Source organism: Electrophorus electricus, chromosome 18 (assembly GCF_013358815.1).
Source record: "Electrophorus electricus isolate fEleEle1 chromosome 18, fEleEle1.pri, whole genome shotgun sequence".
Taxonomy (NCBI): domain Eukaryota; kingdom Metazoa; phylum Chordata; class Actinopteri; order Gymnotiformes; family Gymnotidae; genus Electrophorus; species Electrophorus electricus.
Window position 1 is genome coordinate 2182052 of NC_049552.1, and position 16788 is coordinate 2198839.

Sequence of the window (16788 nt, forward strand, 5' to 3'; positions counted from 1 at the left end):
CGCATGCGCACACGGCCGCGTACGCGGCTCTTATAAGCTTCATCCGGGGGCTGTGGCTTCCTGTTTGGCGACCCGTCGCCAGAAGCGAAGGTCTCGCACATTTCAATTGAAAATCGCCTTAAAACCCGACATTGTTACCCGTTTTCCAACACCGGAGAGCGGCTAACGCCTTGTGGGGCGCAACAGTTCCCACTGCAAAGGAATAGGACACGTCTCTGTCGGGGTTAAGGCCCCGCTGTTTGGGCGGTTTTCTTCTTCCTCGGGTCTTGTTTATTGAGACATTGGGATCGTGTCTCTACTTTTTTTCTCGGTTTGTTTTGTTGTCAAGATGTCGCCGTGATGGAGTGTCCGCGTCTGTCAGATATGAACAAGGGCCTTCGTCGCCTGACCCGCGCTCGCAACGACCCGTTGATCGCTTCTTTTGCCCCGTTTGATGCTCGAGAGCTCGGACGCCCTGTCCGCGGAGCTCGGCCCCAGTCCCTCAGCACACCGCAGCCGCACCAGCATGGAGAAGAACCCGCCGCGTTCCGGCTCGGCAGGCCCGGCCCCGGGGGAGTCTAAGACCAAGACCGGTAGGCTGACCGGGCGCGGCGTTTCGTTTAAATTGACGCGTTTCGGGGTCGCGTCGGTTGTGTTTGCCTCGTTCGAGGTGACGTAGCAGGCCCGAGTTTTCAGTGGCGCTCGCGGACGCCCTCCAACCCAGCTAGCTTAGCTTAGCTAGCCGAGAGTCGTGGCCGCTCGACGGCACGTAAACCAGGTCGTGTCGCGCCGCTGCTGTTTTTCAGCCAGAGGGGATTAACCTCACCTTTTACTCTGATGTTGGACCTTTTAGCTAGGTGGCTGACACGGATTGATAAAAGGGTTGACTCGGAACTGACTGCTATGCTAAGCTATCTTAAGTTTTTCTTAGCTAAGATAGTGGACACAACAGGCCGTACGTCTGGGTTATTTAGCCAAGTTCACCTAATTAAGTGATTAAAATGCACACTAACGGAATGTCAAACTGCATTACGGTTAGCTAGAACCATAACTCGGCATTTTTCAAAGTTGAGTTTTGGTTTGGGGCGGTGTCTTCTTAATTTAACTAGCTGTTTGGTTATATAGTTGGGTAGCAAAAACTTAATGTAGCAACATACATTCGTCTCTGAGCCTTGAAATAATAACGTACAAAGTATCCCGAGTACACGCACAATTATCGCCATACATGTGAAAATCGTGTACTGTACTGATAAACTCGTTGTCTGATGCGAACTTTGCTACTACGGCTAAATCGGTTCGTGATGTCGCCGTTTCAAACTTCTCTAGCGCCTGTGTGTGATGGGAATGGCGGGTCTACAGAAGCCACTTGAGCATATGAAGCTTAAGCTATTCCTGTTCTGTGCATCATCGTGTCACTCGAAAATGTTTTTGGCATTTTCTACTAGCTTGTACAGTAGTTGTTGGAGGCTTTTTGTTTTGGCTTGTGTTTAAAGTGGATGTTTTTGTTTTGATTAGGATATGCTTGGTCACGTGTTAAGAGCTTCTCTGCGTTTGCATGATAAGCTGTTTACACCCTGTGTGCCCTTATCATGAGGGGCCGTGAAAGCACTTCAGAGTTCGACGTAGTTCTCCGATTTACTTTCTATTTTTAACGACATTAACGACTGAAAAATGAGAACAATGGCCTTTATGTAGTTACAGCAAAGTTACAGGCCTTGGTTTAGAGACCAACAAGTGAGCAGGGTTTCTTACAGGCTGCGTCTGTCCATTCTACAGTAGAAGGGCACTTCAGAACCATGTTGCTTTTGCAGCATTTGATTGCTTAATCCTCAAACATTGTTCCATGTGCTGTGTGTGTGTGTGTGTGTGTGTGTGTGTGTGCACATGGTGTCAGTCAATAGTAGAAAGAATTTAAGGGTGTTTTGTGTACACATGTTGCAGTGCAATTAAAAGTACTGGTGTCTTCTCTTGTTAAGATGCTAAGAGTAATGGAGGCTCCAAGCGCTACAACCGTAAGCGGGAGCCCTCCTTCCCCAAGGCGGAGGGTTTCCCAGGCCCCCGTCGCACCCACCCACAGAAAGGCAAAAGTTTCGACAAGAGACCCCCCCAGAGAGGCGTCGGAGGAGGCCGACAGGGTGGGCTCATGGGCGGTGGGAGAAGAGAAGAGGTGCGTGAACATGCAGCTGAAACGGAGCATTTATGTAACATGATGCTTCACATTACGAAATATCACACTAGGAATGTGCACTCTTGGAGTTTTTAAGCATATATTCTTTTGCTTCTGAATAGTGTTGTTTAAGTTGTCCAAACTATAGTATATAGGGAGAGGACTGTCTAAAGCAGCATGTTATGTTTGCAGTGCTAATAGTAGCATGTTTTTTGTTTATTTGTTTTCCTCTTTCAGGTAGTAGAGACACGCCGGGCCGAATTTAGCCCGGCTCAGTTTTCTGGACCCAAAAAGATAAGTCTGAACCACTTGCTCAATTTTACCTTTGAGCCACGCGGAGGCCATTTTGGCTCTGGAGGCGACGGCCATTCCTGCTGGGGTCGCCGCAACAAGTGGGGCCATAAGCACAAGCCCTTCAACAAGGAGCTTTTCCTGCAGGCCAAGTGAGTCTGCTGCAGCGATCTAACCTCCACGCGGTTTAACCTGTTAGTGGCACTGGGTTAACCCTTAGGCTTGATCTATTCTAATAAAAAAGTTGAGGCTGGGTGAGGTAGCTGCCTTCCCCCTCTGAGCTTCATCAGCTGCCCTTAACTCAAACTGCTGTAGTATGGAGCGCCTAACAAATGCTTTCATTTAGACAAGCCAGGGTAGTTACCTGAGCCACAAATACTGCCTTAGGTACTTTGTAATTATCAGTCAGTTAGAATGACGCAAGAAACTTGTAGAGTTTAAATAAAAAGTAGAACTTGTTTGTGTGTGTGTGTTGACCCTCTGTGTTGTATTTAATTACTGTGTTTCTTGGTACCTACCTGTAGCTGCCAGTTTGTGGTGATTAATGACCAGAACTACCAGGCTCACTTCACTGACCCAGACACGCTGGTCAGCTGGGACTGTGTGCAGCAAGTGGTAAGTCCTCGCCGTGCATAGGGCTCGGTTAACTGGGACTGGTCCCGGGTAGCTCCTCCACCGTGCCTAAAAACCCTCGCTCTACCCATACTGGGAGGTAAACGGGTGGCATGCGTGTGTCGGGATGGAGAGGATGCAAAAGTGTGTGAGGCGCCGTTCCCCTGCAGCCTTTGTAATCGCGCCCCTGTGTTCTCCTGTCCTCTCTCTCTGCGTTCACGCTCACACAGCGCATCTACAGCCACGAGGTGCCATCCTGCCCCATCTGTCTGTATCCTCCGGTGGCGGCGCACATCACCCGCTGTGGCCACATCTACTGCTGGTCCTGCATGCTCCACTACCTGTCCCTGAGTGAGAAGACCTGGTCCAAGTGTCCCATCTGCTATGAGGCCGTCCACGACGTGGATCTCAAGAGGTCAGCACGGCGCCGGAAACGCTCACCTCTGATGCCTTCCCTGTCGGCTTGTTTTGGACCGTGCAGGGACTGGCCTGACCTAACTCTCCTTTTTTCCTTTCTTAGTGTCGTCGCCATGGAGACGCGTCAGTACGTGTCTGGCGACCTCATCACTATGCGTCTGATGCGTAGGGAGAAAGGCGTGCTGGTGGCACTGCCAAGCTCCCAGTGGATCAAGGTGGAGGAGCCCATCCGCTTTGGAGGTGAGAGGCAGGACGAGGTGGTCTTCCATCATGTGGCCAACGGCCATCTGGAAGTGTGCTCCAGAAAGTTTTGTTCTTGTTAAAATAATTCAGCAGAATTAAGAGTTAAATGTTTTATTATTCTTTTTAAGAGAATGATTAAGAAAATACTTGCATGTAAAGGTGATTTTTCTGAATCATTCAAGAAATGTGTGTATGTGCTGCAGATGTGCGCCTGAGTGCGTACTCCAAGCTGCTGTTGGCGTCTCAGGAGCAGGTTCTGGGTTTGCTCGCTGAGGAGAGAGCAGCACTGCAGCTCCAGCTCAGACAGGAACAGGATGGCCCTCAGGCCTGCTTCATACAGGGAGCCCTGTTACAGTTACAGGTATACACACACACACACACACACACAGAGAGCTCAGACAGGAACAGGATGACCCTCAGGCCTGCTTCATACAGGGAGCCCTGTTACAGTTACAGGTACACACACTCAGACAGGAACAGGATGACCCTCAGGCCTGCTTCATACAGGGAGCCCTGTTACAGTTACAGGTACACACACTGCTTCAAGCATATTCAATGTTTGTGTAGGAGAGGGAGCAGAGCCTGCTGAATCGGAGCAGTCCGGATGGAGGTGCTGTGGAAGGTACTGACATGGAGAGACTCTCCCTGGCTGACTGCACATCTGCTGAGGTGGCCGTCAACAACCTGAGCAGCTCCAAGGTAACCTGAAGTGAAGTGTCTTCTGCCGCACGTGCGCGCGCACACTCGCTGAGCACAGCCCCTTTGAGGGAAGGGACTGCTGCTCAGGTGGTCGCCGCCCATTCGACGCTCTGCTCTTCTACTGCCTCTGTGCGATAATGTCTCTGCTTCCTTCTACAGCCTGTCCTGCAGTATGTTTCCGCATTCGATGACGAAGTACAGCAGCTCCCTGACAAGCTGCCGGAGAAGGGGGCACCAGGTGCAGCGGAGGTGGCTGAGCAGGTCTCTGAAAGACCTGGAGAAGAGAGCCCACCCCCCGAGCTGTGTGAAACTGGACCATCTCAGACCTCGCAGCATGGCCCATTCTATTACTTCTACCAAGGTGTGTGTGTGTCTGTGTACACATATTGAAATATGCTTGTCCATACACTTAGATTGGAACATGTGTACTGGCGTAATTTGTATTTCATTATAGAGTACAATAAACCCCAAAATAAGTGTAATACATGTGGAAAAAAAAAAAAAAAGTCATTGAATGTTTTTGTATCACATGTATAGCTGTATTTTTGGTAGCACATGCTTTTCAGAATACTTGCTGGGTTCACCATTCACTGTAATTACTTTTGCAGTGTACAGTAGCTTGGTGTATATCTGTCCTATATCTGACAATGTTTACGCTGACCGTGTTTGGGCGTGTTGGCACAAGAATTCAAAGGTGTAAAAACCACAGAACGTGTTTGACGAGTTCCGTGTTGGTTGTTGAGCACTGATATGATCCTACTCTGCATGTGTGCATATGCTCTGTAGCGGAGGACGGCCAGCAGATGTTCCTGCACCCTGTGAACGTGCGCTGTCTGCTCCGACAGTACGGCAGCCTGGAGAACAGCCCAGAATCCATCACTGCTGCTGTGGTGGAGATCGAGGGCCACACAGTCAACGAGGTACACACACAAAAGTGCACATTTGGGGAAGATGTTTGTTTAACTTGCAGAACTCTGCAAGTGTGCAACTCCATATGTTCATGGACCCCATGTTATTAAACATCTACAGAGCATAAGTGCAAATTTTCTTGCATGAAAACTGGATGAAATTCTGTTCATGTAAATGGCTATTAATAACCATTCTCACCGTTGATGAAAATGGTGACTTTTTGGTTGTTGTTGTTTTTTTTGTTTTTTTAAATATTCAAAGAATTTGTGCGAATTCCAAACCTGAGCGAGTGCGTGCGTATGTGTGCGTGGGCCTTCTGTAGGATGTTCGCCGTCGACACCGCTACCTGTCGCACCTGCCTCTCACCTGCGAGTTCAGCATCTGTGAGCTCGACCTGCAGCCTCCTGTCCTCTCTAAAGAGACCCTGGACAGCTTCTCGGGTATCCTGCCCCCCATACGCACGCGCGCACACACACACACACACACACTCTGGGCTAGTCTAGCTCTAGGCTCTAACGTTTCACGGTCGCCCCTCCCTCCCAGACGACCTGGAGAAGAGGAAGCGCCTGAGGCAGAAGAAAGTGAGGGATGAGAAGAGAAGGGAGAGGAGAATTGAGATGGAGGAGAACAGGAAGCAGGGGAAGTGTGAGTAGTCTTCTGGGCTGGGTCTCTCTGAGACTTTCTCTTCCTCAGTGCAGGAAGGCTTTGTAGCATCAGGTCTCCTGGTTTTATTTTACACGAGAAGTAAAGCTTTGTTAAGCCCATTGAGTTCTGCAGAGGACTGTTTCTCTGTAGCCGTGAGCTCCTTATGCTAAGTGAAGTCTGTCCAGCATGGGCACAGACTTCACTGCAGAAGGAAACATGGAGATGACCAGTTCTGATCCGTCTGTCCTGATGCTAAATGCTTCCTTTAATTAACCAAGTGCTCTGCCAGCACGTTGTAACCCAGGTTAAGTCCATGAGCCTGTGCTTGCTAGTATTTGCTTGCTAGGTGTGTGTGTGCCTGCGCCCATTAGACCCGGAGGTGCACATCGGCCTAGAGAACCTGCAGCAGTTCCCAGCGTTCGGCTCTCCTCCTCAGCACAGCCCACCTGCACAGTCCCCTGAGTTCCTGCCTGTGCTCAGCTGTAGCCCTGCCTCTGGTAACGCACTCCGCTGGGGAATTTTAAAACACAACTCATCTGTGATACGATTATAGAGAAGTTCTATCGCTATCGAGCCTCTGTTGCTTGTTTCCAAATCATGGCCAAAAAGATAATCAGATAATCTCAAGCACCTGTATTGGCACATTGATTTAATCTACCTACTTTTGAAGAAAGAACCAGTACAGAACAACACTCACACAAACGCACAGCTGTCTGCTTCTCTTTGTCCAGAAGAGGCCAGTGTTTTAAAAGCTGTTGTACTCCTCAGATGGATTGATGTTCCCCAGTCTGAGCGGACAGAGTCCCTGCGTGAGCGTGGTCAACGTGGAGGAAGACTCCCACTGCGTGTCCTTCGCCCAGGTGTGTGTCTGCCCTCACCTGCACAGCTGCTCCCGGGAGAGATGTAAACTATAACTCTGATCTCTCCACCTGTGCAGATGCTGAAAGGTGGAAAAGCTCGTGTGGATTCTGAGCCCAAACCTGCCCCAAAGAAAAGTAAGGAACTTCCTAGAATTTATAGAAGATTCACACCGAGTAGTCCAGTGTTCCTACATCCCGTTCGACCCGTTGGTCTGTTTCTCTTACTCTCTTCTGCCCCCTTGTGTTGGTGTGTAGATGCGTTCCTGGCTCCTCCGGTGGCTGACAGCGATGGGGAGAGTGATGGCTCAGACCGGGTGCCAGTGCCAAACTTCCAGAACTCCTTCAGCCAGGCGTTTGAGGCGGCACTGCTGCGTCTGGACCACACACCTTCTGCCCCAGCAGAAGCTCTGCCCACATCTGGTCAGTCCTGCCCCTACACTTAGACGTGTTTGCTACAGCCTTTGTGTGGCCCTGGAGTTGTATGTTCTGCGCTAAAGTTCATGAGTCTGGTACAGTGTTCATGTTTAGATAAACACAGTTTCCCTTCCACAAAAAATGTTTTGTTTTGTTTTTTATTGTACATGACCATACTCTGAACGATACATTAGTCGGCAGCATAGTCAACTATAGATGGAGGAACTTTTAATGTTTGTCCCGTCCACTGGAGGACGGAAATCACAAACATTTAAACAAAGAAAATATCAAAAACTGCAGCATACAAACGATGGATGGAGAGGTTTTGTGTCTTTATTCTGTGCTCTTATTTTGGCCCCTCCCCTCTCTCTCTTCTTTTTAGAGGACAAAGGAGGGAAGAAGAAGAAGAAGAAACAGAAGCTTCTGTTCAGCACTTCCATGGTTCACACAAAGTAAACAGGACTGCGGATCTCCGGCCCGTTCACGCTCACTTGCTCTCTCACGCGCCCTCATCCTCCTCTCCCAGTTTACACCCTTCCGTGTTAGTTTAGCCATGAGTAGACCCTGAATGGAGATTTAGTGATTAATCAACCGTGACTGACCTGAGTGATTTAGCACCTGTGGTCGGGTGCATGCCCCGGTATTACTGATGTAGTCTAGCTGCTGGCTCTATATGCTGGGTAACGCAACCCTCTGGTGTTAGCTGAAGTACATGACCAACACACCCCGCCACTACACGCACATCCTGAAACATAAACGCATAGCTGCCTTTTCATTGCGTTCAGTCATTTAGTCACAATTGCACCAGTGTAGTTAAGTAGACGAAGGATGTAGATTGCAGCAAATGACTTGCAGTGTGCCGCTGAAGACCACACACACCCGCGTGATTCACAGTAAAAGAGAAGTGTTGGTGCTTTTGGTTGTGGTGTACAGTGATGCAGTTTTGGGGGAGGATCACAGGAAAGCAGCCGACCAGCTGCCTAGAGCGCCTATACCCCCTACTTCAGTGTCTCTGTGCACCTTCCAAATGTCTGCAGGTCACTGGTCCGAAATCAGAAGATGAAAGTGGTCAGAAATGGCGTGGAGATGTGTTCATTGGCTTTCTGCAGTTTGGTGTGGTGCTGGAACTGGTGCAGTTCTCTCCACATCCTTTCTCCACCCTCTTAAGAGTGAACCACTGAAACTCCGCGTGGCACTTTGTGTCCCCCACACGTACACCAGCTGTAATCAGCATAAAGCACTGTTGGTGCTCCAGGAAATTTGCATACGATCTGTTAGTTTGACGTTTAATTTTGGTTCCTTAGAGGATTTCACCAGTTGTTCTCACGGTAGATGCATCACCTGTGTACAGGCCTGGCTGGGATTGGGTTCAGTGCCCTATCACAATGGTGCTGATGGCAGAGGGGTGGAGCTTCAGGATACCCCACCCCCTGTTTTCGTTGTACTCAATAAAGAGGGACATGTGGACAGGAAGGCTGTCTAAGATGTTTTCATTCAGAGGTTAATTTCTGTTTTTGTTTTTGTTTGATCTGCTTGGAGAGAACCTGCGATGAAAAACAAGTGTACTGAATAAAGCGTTATTACATTAGTCTGTGTTGTTGTGGTGTCTGATCAATGAAAAGGAGAATCTGCATCACATACAAAATATAATTATTAATACTACTATTGCTATGTATTGAGCAATGGCTACTGTTAGTGCACCTTATCCTGCAGGGCAAGATTGCGTTGGCTATATGAGGTGTTCCTGTTCACTATTCACTTTTCAGTATCCATATGAAGATCTTTGCCAACCTACATAGAAGAAAAGTCCCCTTTTCATATTATTTTGTAAGAAAATACATATTTTGATCTCTAACCAATATTGCAATTTTTGCAATAAGTAAATTGTAATATTTTGTTTTGATTTTACATGTTTAAAAACTTTTTTTTAAAAATTATGGCTATTAAATCATGAAATATGCAGAATGCATGTTTATTGGGTCAGTACTGTCATGGTGACTGAGGTTTAGAAAGTAGCCACACAAAAAATTGAAACAAAAAATGATTTGATAGAGCTGCATTTTGTGCGAACATTTCAGTGGACTACTTGAAATGATTTGAATCAACAGTCCCACATGAATTTTTCAAAATTATCCTTAAGGTTCCACTAATTACACTGAGGGCACACTGGCAGAGAAATGTCTCATGTTAAAAGATTGTGTTATCTATTTAGAAGAGTCCCCTTTTTCTAACATAACCAATGTCTTTGCTTTAGTGGTATAATGTATTTTTGGTAGCTTAAATGGCTATATATGGCTAGCAGTCAAATGTATGCGTTATCTTTCCTTTGTCTTCTGCGTGGCTGGATTGCTTTTAAATAGTAGCATAGGTCAGTTTTCTACTGCTAGCTTCATATAGTGAACACAGAGACTGAAATCAACTGGCTCTGAATGAAAGTGTTTCCCGCTAACGCGTCTGGAAAAATACTGGTTGTTTATCGGAAATGTAGGACCTGTAAATGAGCGGGGCATTAATATTTGCGTCGTGTAGTATTTCTGCTTAAAAATTCAGGAAAAAACCCATTAAGCACCAAGGATTTAGTATGGATTTTTTTTGCTCCTGGGATTAGTGCATGGAAACCTTTTACTAGGACACGTGCCCCTTTAAATTGCCCTAATGACGTCCCTGCATTGAGTACATTCATCTAATTATCACAAACTCGCTACTTGGAATTTTGCAAATGTTTAAACCCTGGTAACACAGCATGTTTACGACTGAGGGAGTCATTTCCCTGTGGTTGACATATTTCAAGCTTTTCTGTTCCACCATTTACCACTGGATGGCACACTGGGTGAGACTTATTTCTTTCTAAAAAGCTGAGCAGATCCCACTTGGTCTCGCCGGGCGCAGTGGCGCGCGCCTGTAATCCACGTTACCGGGAGGCTGAGGCTGGAGGAGCGCTTGAGTTCGGGGGCTCTGGACTACAGCGCGCTATGCTGAGCGGGTGTCCGTACTAAGATCGGTGTCGATATGGTGCTCCTGAGGGAGCTTTGGGCCACCAGGTCGTCTAAGGAGGGGTGAACCGGCCCAGGTCGGAAACGGAGCAGGTCAAATCCCCCGTGCCGATCAGTCGTGGGAGCGCACCTGTGAATAGACGCTGTAGTGCAGCCTGAGTGAGATAGTGGGACCCAGCCTTTTACACGGCGATTCTTTAACCTTTGAATAAATTCGTGTAACTGCATCCCAAATCTCACTACTAATTAAAACTTTCACAAAAGTCACATAAAAACACATTTTTGCTATAAATATAATTTTGATTCACTACTCACTTTTCAGGATCCATATGAAGATCTTTGCCAACCTACTTAGAAGAAAAGTCCCCTTTTCATATTATTTTGTAAGAAATTACATATTTTGATCTCTAGCCAATATTGCAATTTTTGCAATAAGTAAATTGTAATATTTTGTTTTGATTTTACATGTTTAAAAACTTTTTAAAAAAAAGTTATGGCTATTAAATCATGAAATATGCAGAATGCATGTTTATTGGGTCAGTACTGTCATGATGACTGAGGTTTAGAAAGTAGCCACACAAAAAATTGAAACAAAAAATGATTTGATAGAGCTGCATTTTGTGCGAACATTTCAGTGGACTACTTGAAATGATTTGAATCAACAGTCCCACATGAATTTTTCAAAATTATCCTTAAGGTTCCACTAATTACACTGAGGGCACACTGGCAGAGAAATGTCTCATGTTAAAAGATTGTGTTATCTATTTAGAAGAGGCCCCTTTTTCTAACATAACCAATGTCTTTGCTTTAGTGGTATAATGTATTTTTGGTAGCTTAAATGGCTATATATGGCTAGCAGTCAAATGTATGCGTTATCTTTCCTTTGTCTTCTGCGTGGCTGGATTGCTTTTAAATAGTAGCATAGGTCAGTTTTCTACTGCTAGCTTCATATAGTGAACACAGAGACTGAAATGAACTGGCTCTGAATGAAAGTGTTTCCCGCTAACGCGTCTGGAAAAATACTGGTTGTTTATCGGAAATGTAGGACCTGTAAATGAGCGGGGAATTAATATTTGCGTCGTGTAGTATTTCTGCTTAAAAATTCAGGAAAAAACCCATTAAGCATCAAGGATTTAGTATCGATTTTTTTTGCTCCTGGGATTAGTGCATGGAAACCTTTTACTAGGACACGTGCCCCTTTAAATTGCCCTAATGACGTCCCTGCATTGAGTACATTCATCTAATTATCACAAACTCGCTACTTGGAATTTTGCAAATGTTTAAACCCTGGTAACACAGCATGTTTACGACTGAGGGAGTCATTTCCCTGTGGTTGACATATTTCAAGCTTTTCTGTTCCACCATTTACCACTGGATGGCACACTGGGTGAGACTTATTTCTTTCTAAAAAGCTGAGCAGATCCCGCTTGTTCTCGCCGGGCGCAGTGGCGCGCGCCTGTAATCCACGTTACCGGGAGGCTGAGGCTGGAGGAGCGCTTGAGTTCGGGGGTTCTGGACTACAGCGCGCTATGCTGAGCGGGTGTCCTTACTAAGATCGGCGTCGATATGGTGCTCCTGAGGGAGCTTTGGGCCACCAGGTCGTCTAAGGAGGGGTGAACCGGCCCAGGTCGGAAACGGAGCAGGTCAAATCCCCCGTGCCGATCAGTCGTGGGAGCGCACCTGTGAATAGACGCTGTAGTGCAGCCTGAGCGAGATAGTGGGACCCAGCCTTTTACACGGCGATTCTTTAACCTTTGAATAAATTCGTGTAACTGCATCCCAAATCTCACTACTAATTAAAACTTTCACAAAAGTCACATAAAAACTCATTTTTGCTATAAATATAATTTTGATTCACTACTCACTTTTCAGGATCCATATGAAGATCTTTGCCAACCTACTTAGAAGAACAGTCCCCTTTTCATATTATTTTGTAAGAAAATACATATTTTGATCTCTAACCAATAATGCAATTTTTGCAATAAGTAAATTGTAATATTTTGTTTTGATTGTACAAGTTTAAAAACTTTTTTTTAAAAATTATGGCTATTAAATCATGAAATATGCAGAATGCATGTTTATTGGGTCAGTGCTGTCATGATGACTGAGGTTTAGAAAGTAGCTACACAAAAAATTGAAACAAAAAATGATTTGATAGAGCTGCATTTTGTGCGAACATTTCAGTGGACTACTTGAAATGATTTGAATCAACAGTCCCACATGAATTTTTCAAAATTATCCTTAAGGTTCCACTAATTACACTGAGGGCACACTGGCAGAGAAATGTCTCATGTTAAAAGATTGTGTTATCTATTTAGAAGAGGCCCCTTTTTCTAACATAACCAATGTCTTTGCTTTAGTGGTATAATGTATTTTTGGTAGCTTAAATGGCTATATATGGCTAGCATTCAAATGTATGCGTTATCTTTCCTTTGTCTTCTGCGTGGCTGGATTGCTTTTAAATAGTAGCATAGGTCAGTTTTCTACTGCTAGCTTCATATAGTGAACACAGAGACTGAAATGAACTGGCTCTGAATGAAAGTGTTTCCCGCTAACGCGTCTGGAAAAATACTGGTTGTTTATCGGAAATGTAGGACCTGTAAATGAGCGGGGCATTAATATTTGCGTCGTGTAGTATTTCTGCTTAAAAATTCAGGAAAAAACCCATTAAGCATCAAGGATTTAGTATCGATTTTTTTTGCTCCTGGGATTAGTGCATGGAAACCTTTTACTAGGACACGTGCCCCTTTAAATTGCCCTAATGACGTCCCTGCATTGAGTACATTCATCTAATTATCACAAACTCGCTACTTGGAATTTTGCAAATGTTTAAACCCTGGTAACACAGCATGTTTACGACTGAGGGAGTCATTTCCCTGTGGTTGACATATTTCAAGCTTTTCTGTTCCACCATTTACCACTGGATGGCACACTGGGTGAGACTTATTTCTTTCTAAAAAGCTGAGCAGATCCCGCTTGTTCTCGCCGGGCGCAGTGGCGCGCGCCTGTAATCCACGTTACCGGGAGGCTGAGGCTGGAGGAGCGCTTGAGTTCGGGGGTTCTGGACTACAGCGCGCTATGCTGAGCGGGTGTCCGTACTAAGATCGGCGTCGATATGGTGCTCCTGAGGGAGCTTTGGGCCACCAGGTCGTCTAAGGAGGGGTGAACCGGCCCAGGTCGGAAACGGAGCAGGTCAAATCCCCCGTGCCGATCAGTCGTGGGAGCGCACCTGTGAATAGACGCTGTAGTGCAGCCTGAGCGAGATAGTGGGACCCAGCCTTTTACACGGCGATTCTTTAACCTTTGAATAAATTCGTGTAACTGCATCCAAATCTCACTACTAATTAAAACTTTCACAAAAGTCACATAAAAACACATTTTTGCTATAAATATAATTTTGATTCACTACTCACTTTTCAGGATCCATATGAAGATCTTTGCCAACCTACTTAGAAGAAAAGTCCCCTTTTCATATTATTTTGTAAGAAATTACATATTTTGATCTCTAGCCAATATTGCAATTTTTGCAATAAGTAAATTGTAATATTTTGTTTTGATTTTACATGTTTAAAAACTTTTTAAAAAAAAGTTATGGCTATTAAATCATGAAATATGCAGAATGCATGTTTATTGGGTCAGTACTGTCATGATGACTGAGGTTTAGAAAGTAGCCACACAAAAAATTGAAACAAAAAATGATTTGATAGAGCTGCATTTTGTGCGAACATTTCAGTGGACTACTTGAAATGATTTGAATCAACAGTCCCACATGAATTTTTCAAAATTATCCTTAAGGTTCCACTAATTACACTGAGGGCACACTGGCAGAGAAATGTCTCATGTTAAAAGATTGTGTTATCTATTTAGAAGAGGCCCCTTTTTCTAACATAACCAATGTCTTTGCTTTAGTGGTATAATGTATTTTTGGTAGCTTAAATGGCTATATATGGCTAGCAGTCAAATGTATGCGTTATCTTTCCTTTGTCTTCTGCGTGGCTGGATTGCTTTTAAATAGTAGCATAGGTCAGTTTTCTACTGCTAGCTTCATATAGTGAACACAGAGACTGAAATGAACTGGCTCTGAATGAAAGTGTTTCCCGCTAACGCGTCTGGAAAAATACTGGTTGTTTATCGGAAATGTAGGACCTGTAAATGAGCGGGGAATTAATATTTGCGTCGTGTAGTATTTCTGCTTAAAAATTCAGGAAAAAACCCATTAAGCATCAAGGATTTAGTATCGATTTTTTTTTGCTCCTGGGATTAGTGCATGGAAACCTTTTACTAGGACACGTGCCCCTTTAAATTGCCCTAATGACGTCCCTGCATTGAGTACATTCATCTAATTATCACAAACTCGCTACTTGGAATTTTGCAAATGTTTAAACCCTGGTAACACAGCATGTTTACGACTGAGGGAGTCATTTCCCTGTGGTTGACATATTTCAAGCTTTTCTGTTCCACCATTTACCACTGGATGGCACACTGGGTGAGACTTATTTCTTTCTAAAAAGCTGAGCAGATCCCGCTTGTTCTCGCCGGGCGCAGTGGCGCGCGCCTGTAATCCACGTTACCGGGAGGCTGAGGCTGGAGGAGCGCTTGAGTTCGGGGGTTCTGGACTACAGCGCGCTATGCTGAGCGGGTGTCCTTACTAAGATCGGCGTCGATATGGTGCTCCTGAGGGAGCTTTGGGCCACCAGGTCGTCTAAGGAGGGGTGAACCGGCCCAGGTCGGAAACGGAGCAGGTCAAATCCCCCGTGCCGATTCAGTCGTGGGAGCGCACCTGTGAATAGACGCTGTAGTGCAGCCTGAGCGAGATAGTGGGACCCAGCCTTTTACACGGCGATTCTTTAACCTTTGAATAAATTCGTGTAACTGCATCCCAAATCTCACTACTAATTAAAACTTTCACAAAAGTCACATAAAAACTCATTTTTGCTATAAATATAATTTTGATTCACTACTCACTTTTCAGGATCCATATGAAGATCTTTGCCAACCTACTTAGAAGAACAGTCCCCTTTTCATATTATTTTGTAAGAAAATACATATTTTGATCTCTAACCAATAATGCAATTTTTGCAATAAGTAAATTGTAATATTTTGTTTTGATTGTACAAGTTTAAAAACTTTTTTTTAAAAATTATGGCTATTAAATCATGAAATATGCAGAATGCATGTTTATTGGGTCAGTGCTGTCATGATGACTGAGGTTTAGAAAGTAGCTACACAAAAAATTGAAACAAAAAATGATTTGATAGAGCTGCATTTTGTGCGAACATTTCAGTGGACTACTTGAAATGATTTGAATCAACAGTCCCACATGAATTTTTCAAAATTATCCTTAAGGTTCCACTAATTACACTGAGGGCACACTGGCAGAGAAATGTCTCATGTTAAAAGATTGTGTTATCTATTTAGAAGAGGCCCCTTTTTCTAACATAACCAATGTCTTTGCTTTAGTGGTATAATGTATTTTTGGTAGCTTAAATGGCTATATATGGCTAGCATTCAAATGTATGCGTTATCTTTCCTTTGTCTTCTGCGTGGCTGGATTGCTTTTAAATAGTAGCATAGGTCAGTTTTCTACTGCTAGCTTCATATAGTGAACACAGAGACTGAAATGAACTGGCTCTGAATGAAAGTGTTTCCCGCTAACGCGTCTGGAAAAATACTGGTTGTTTATCGGAAATGTAGGACCTGTAAATGAGCGGGGCATTAATATTTGCGTCGTGTAGTATTTCTGCTTAAAAATTCAGGAAAAAACCCATTAAGCATCAAGGATTTAGTATCGATTTTTTTTGCTCCTGGGATTAGTGCATGGAAACCTTTTACTAGGACACGTGCCCCTTTAAATTGCCCTAATGACGTCCCTGCATTGAGTACATTCATCTAATTATCACAAACTCGCTACTTGGAATTTTGCAAATGTTTAAACCCTGGTAACACAGCATGTTTACGACTGAGGGAGTCATTTCCCTGTGGTTGACATATTTCAAGCTTTTCTGTTCCACCATTTACCACTGGATGGCACACTGGGTGAGACTTATTTCTTTCTAAAAAGCTGAGCAGATCCCGCTTGTTCTCGCCGGGCGCAGTGGCGCGCGCCTGTAATCCACGTTACCGGGAGGCTGAGGCTGGAGGAGCGCTTGAGTTCGGGGGTTCTGGACTACAGCGCGCTATGCTGAGCGGGTGTCCGTACTAAGATCGGCGTCGATATGGTGCTCCTGAGGGAGCTTTGGGCCACCAGGTCGTCTAAGGAGGGGTGAACCGGCCCAGGTCGGAAACGGAGCAGGTCAAATCCCCCGTGCCGATCAGTCGTGGGAGCGCACCTGTGAATAGACGCTGTAGTGCAGCCTGAGCGAGATAGTGGGACCCAGCCTTTTACACGGCGATTCTTTAACCTTTGAATAAATTCGTGTAACTGCATCCCAAATCTCACTACTAATTAAAACTTTCACAAAAGTCACATAAAAACTCATTTTTGCTATAAATATAATTTTGATTCACTACTCACTTTTCAGGATCCATATGAAGATCTTTGCCAACCTACTTAGAAGAA

General features: G+C 45.0%; 1 protein-coding gene across 3 annotated transcripts; it reads left to right on the top strand.

Moving 5' to 3' along the window:
* Window positions 1–48: 48 nt before the first annotated feature.
* On the top strand, window positions 49–8824 carry rnf10 (ring finger protein 10). 3 transcript variants are annotated; one of them, XM_035536161.1, is made up of 18 exons: window positions 49–572; window positions 1956–2146; window positions 2384–2589; window positions 2962–3052; window positions 3280–3464; window positions 3570–3706; window positions 3913–4034; window positions 4130–4237; window positions 4277–4408; window positions 4568–4769; window positions 5195–5328; window positions 5640–5757; window positions 5861–5962; window positions 6334–6459; window positions 6731–6822; window positions 6900–6957; window positions 7078–7242; window positions 7619–8824. In XM_035536161.1, the coding sequence occupies exons 1-18, from the start codon at window positions 434–436 to the stop codon at window positions 7690–7692; spliced, it is 2382 nt and encodes a 793-aa protein (XP_035392054.1). In that variant the 5' UTR covers window positions 49–433; the 3' UTR covers window positions 7693–8824. The 3 variants fall into 3 exon arrangements, with proteins under 3 accessions (XP_035392054.1, XP_026851850.2, XP_035392055.1); XM_026996049.2 differs by lacking the exon at window positions 4130–4237 and having other exon boundaries at window positions 3913–4070; XM_035536162.1 differs by lacking the exon at window positions 6334–6459.
* The last annotated feature ends 7964 nt before the right edge of the window (window positions 8825–16788 follow it).

What these genes read in the sequence shown, in the direction of transcription:
- rnf10 (XM_035536161.1), top strand. Translation starts at nt 434, where the DNA reads ATGCTCGAGAGCTCGGACGCCCTGTCCGCGGAGCTCGGCCCCAGTCCC. An exon ending in ACAACCTGAGCAGCTCCAAG is followed by an intron (nt 4,409 to 4,567) that starts GTAACCTGAAGT and finishes TTCCTTCTACAG; the next exon opens with CCTGTCCTGCAGTATGTTTC. An exon ending in GACCCTGGACAGCTTCTCGG is followed by an intron (nt 5,758 to 5,860) that starts GTATCCTGCCCC and finishes CCTCCCTCCCAG; the next exon opens with ACGACCTGGAGAAGAGGAAG.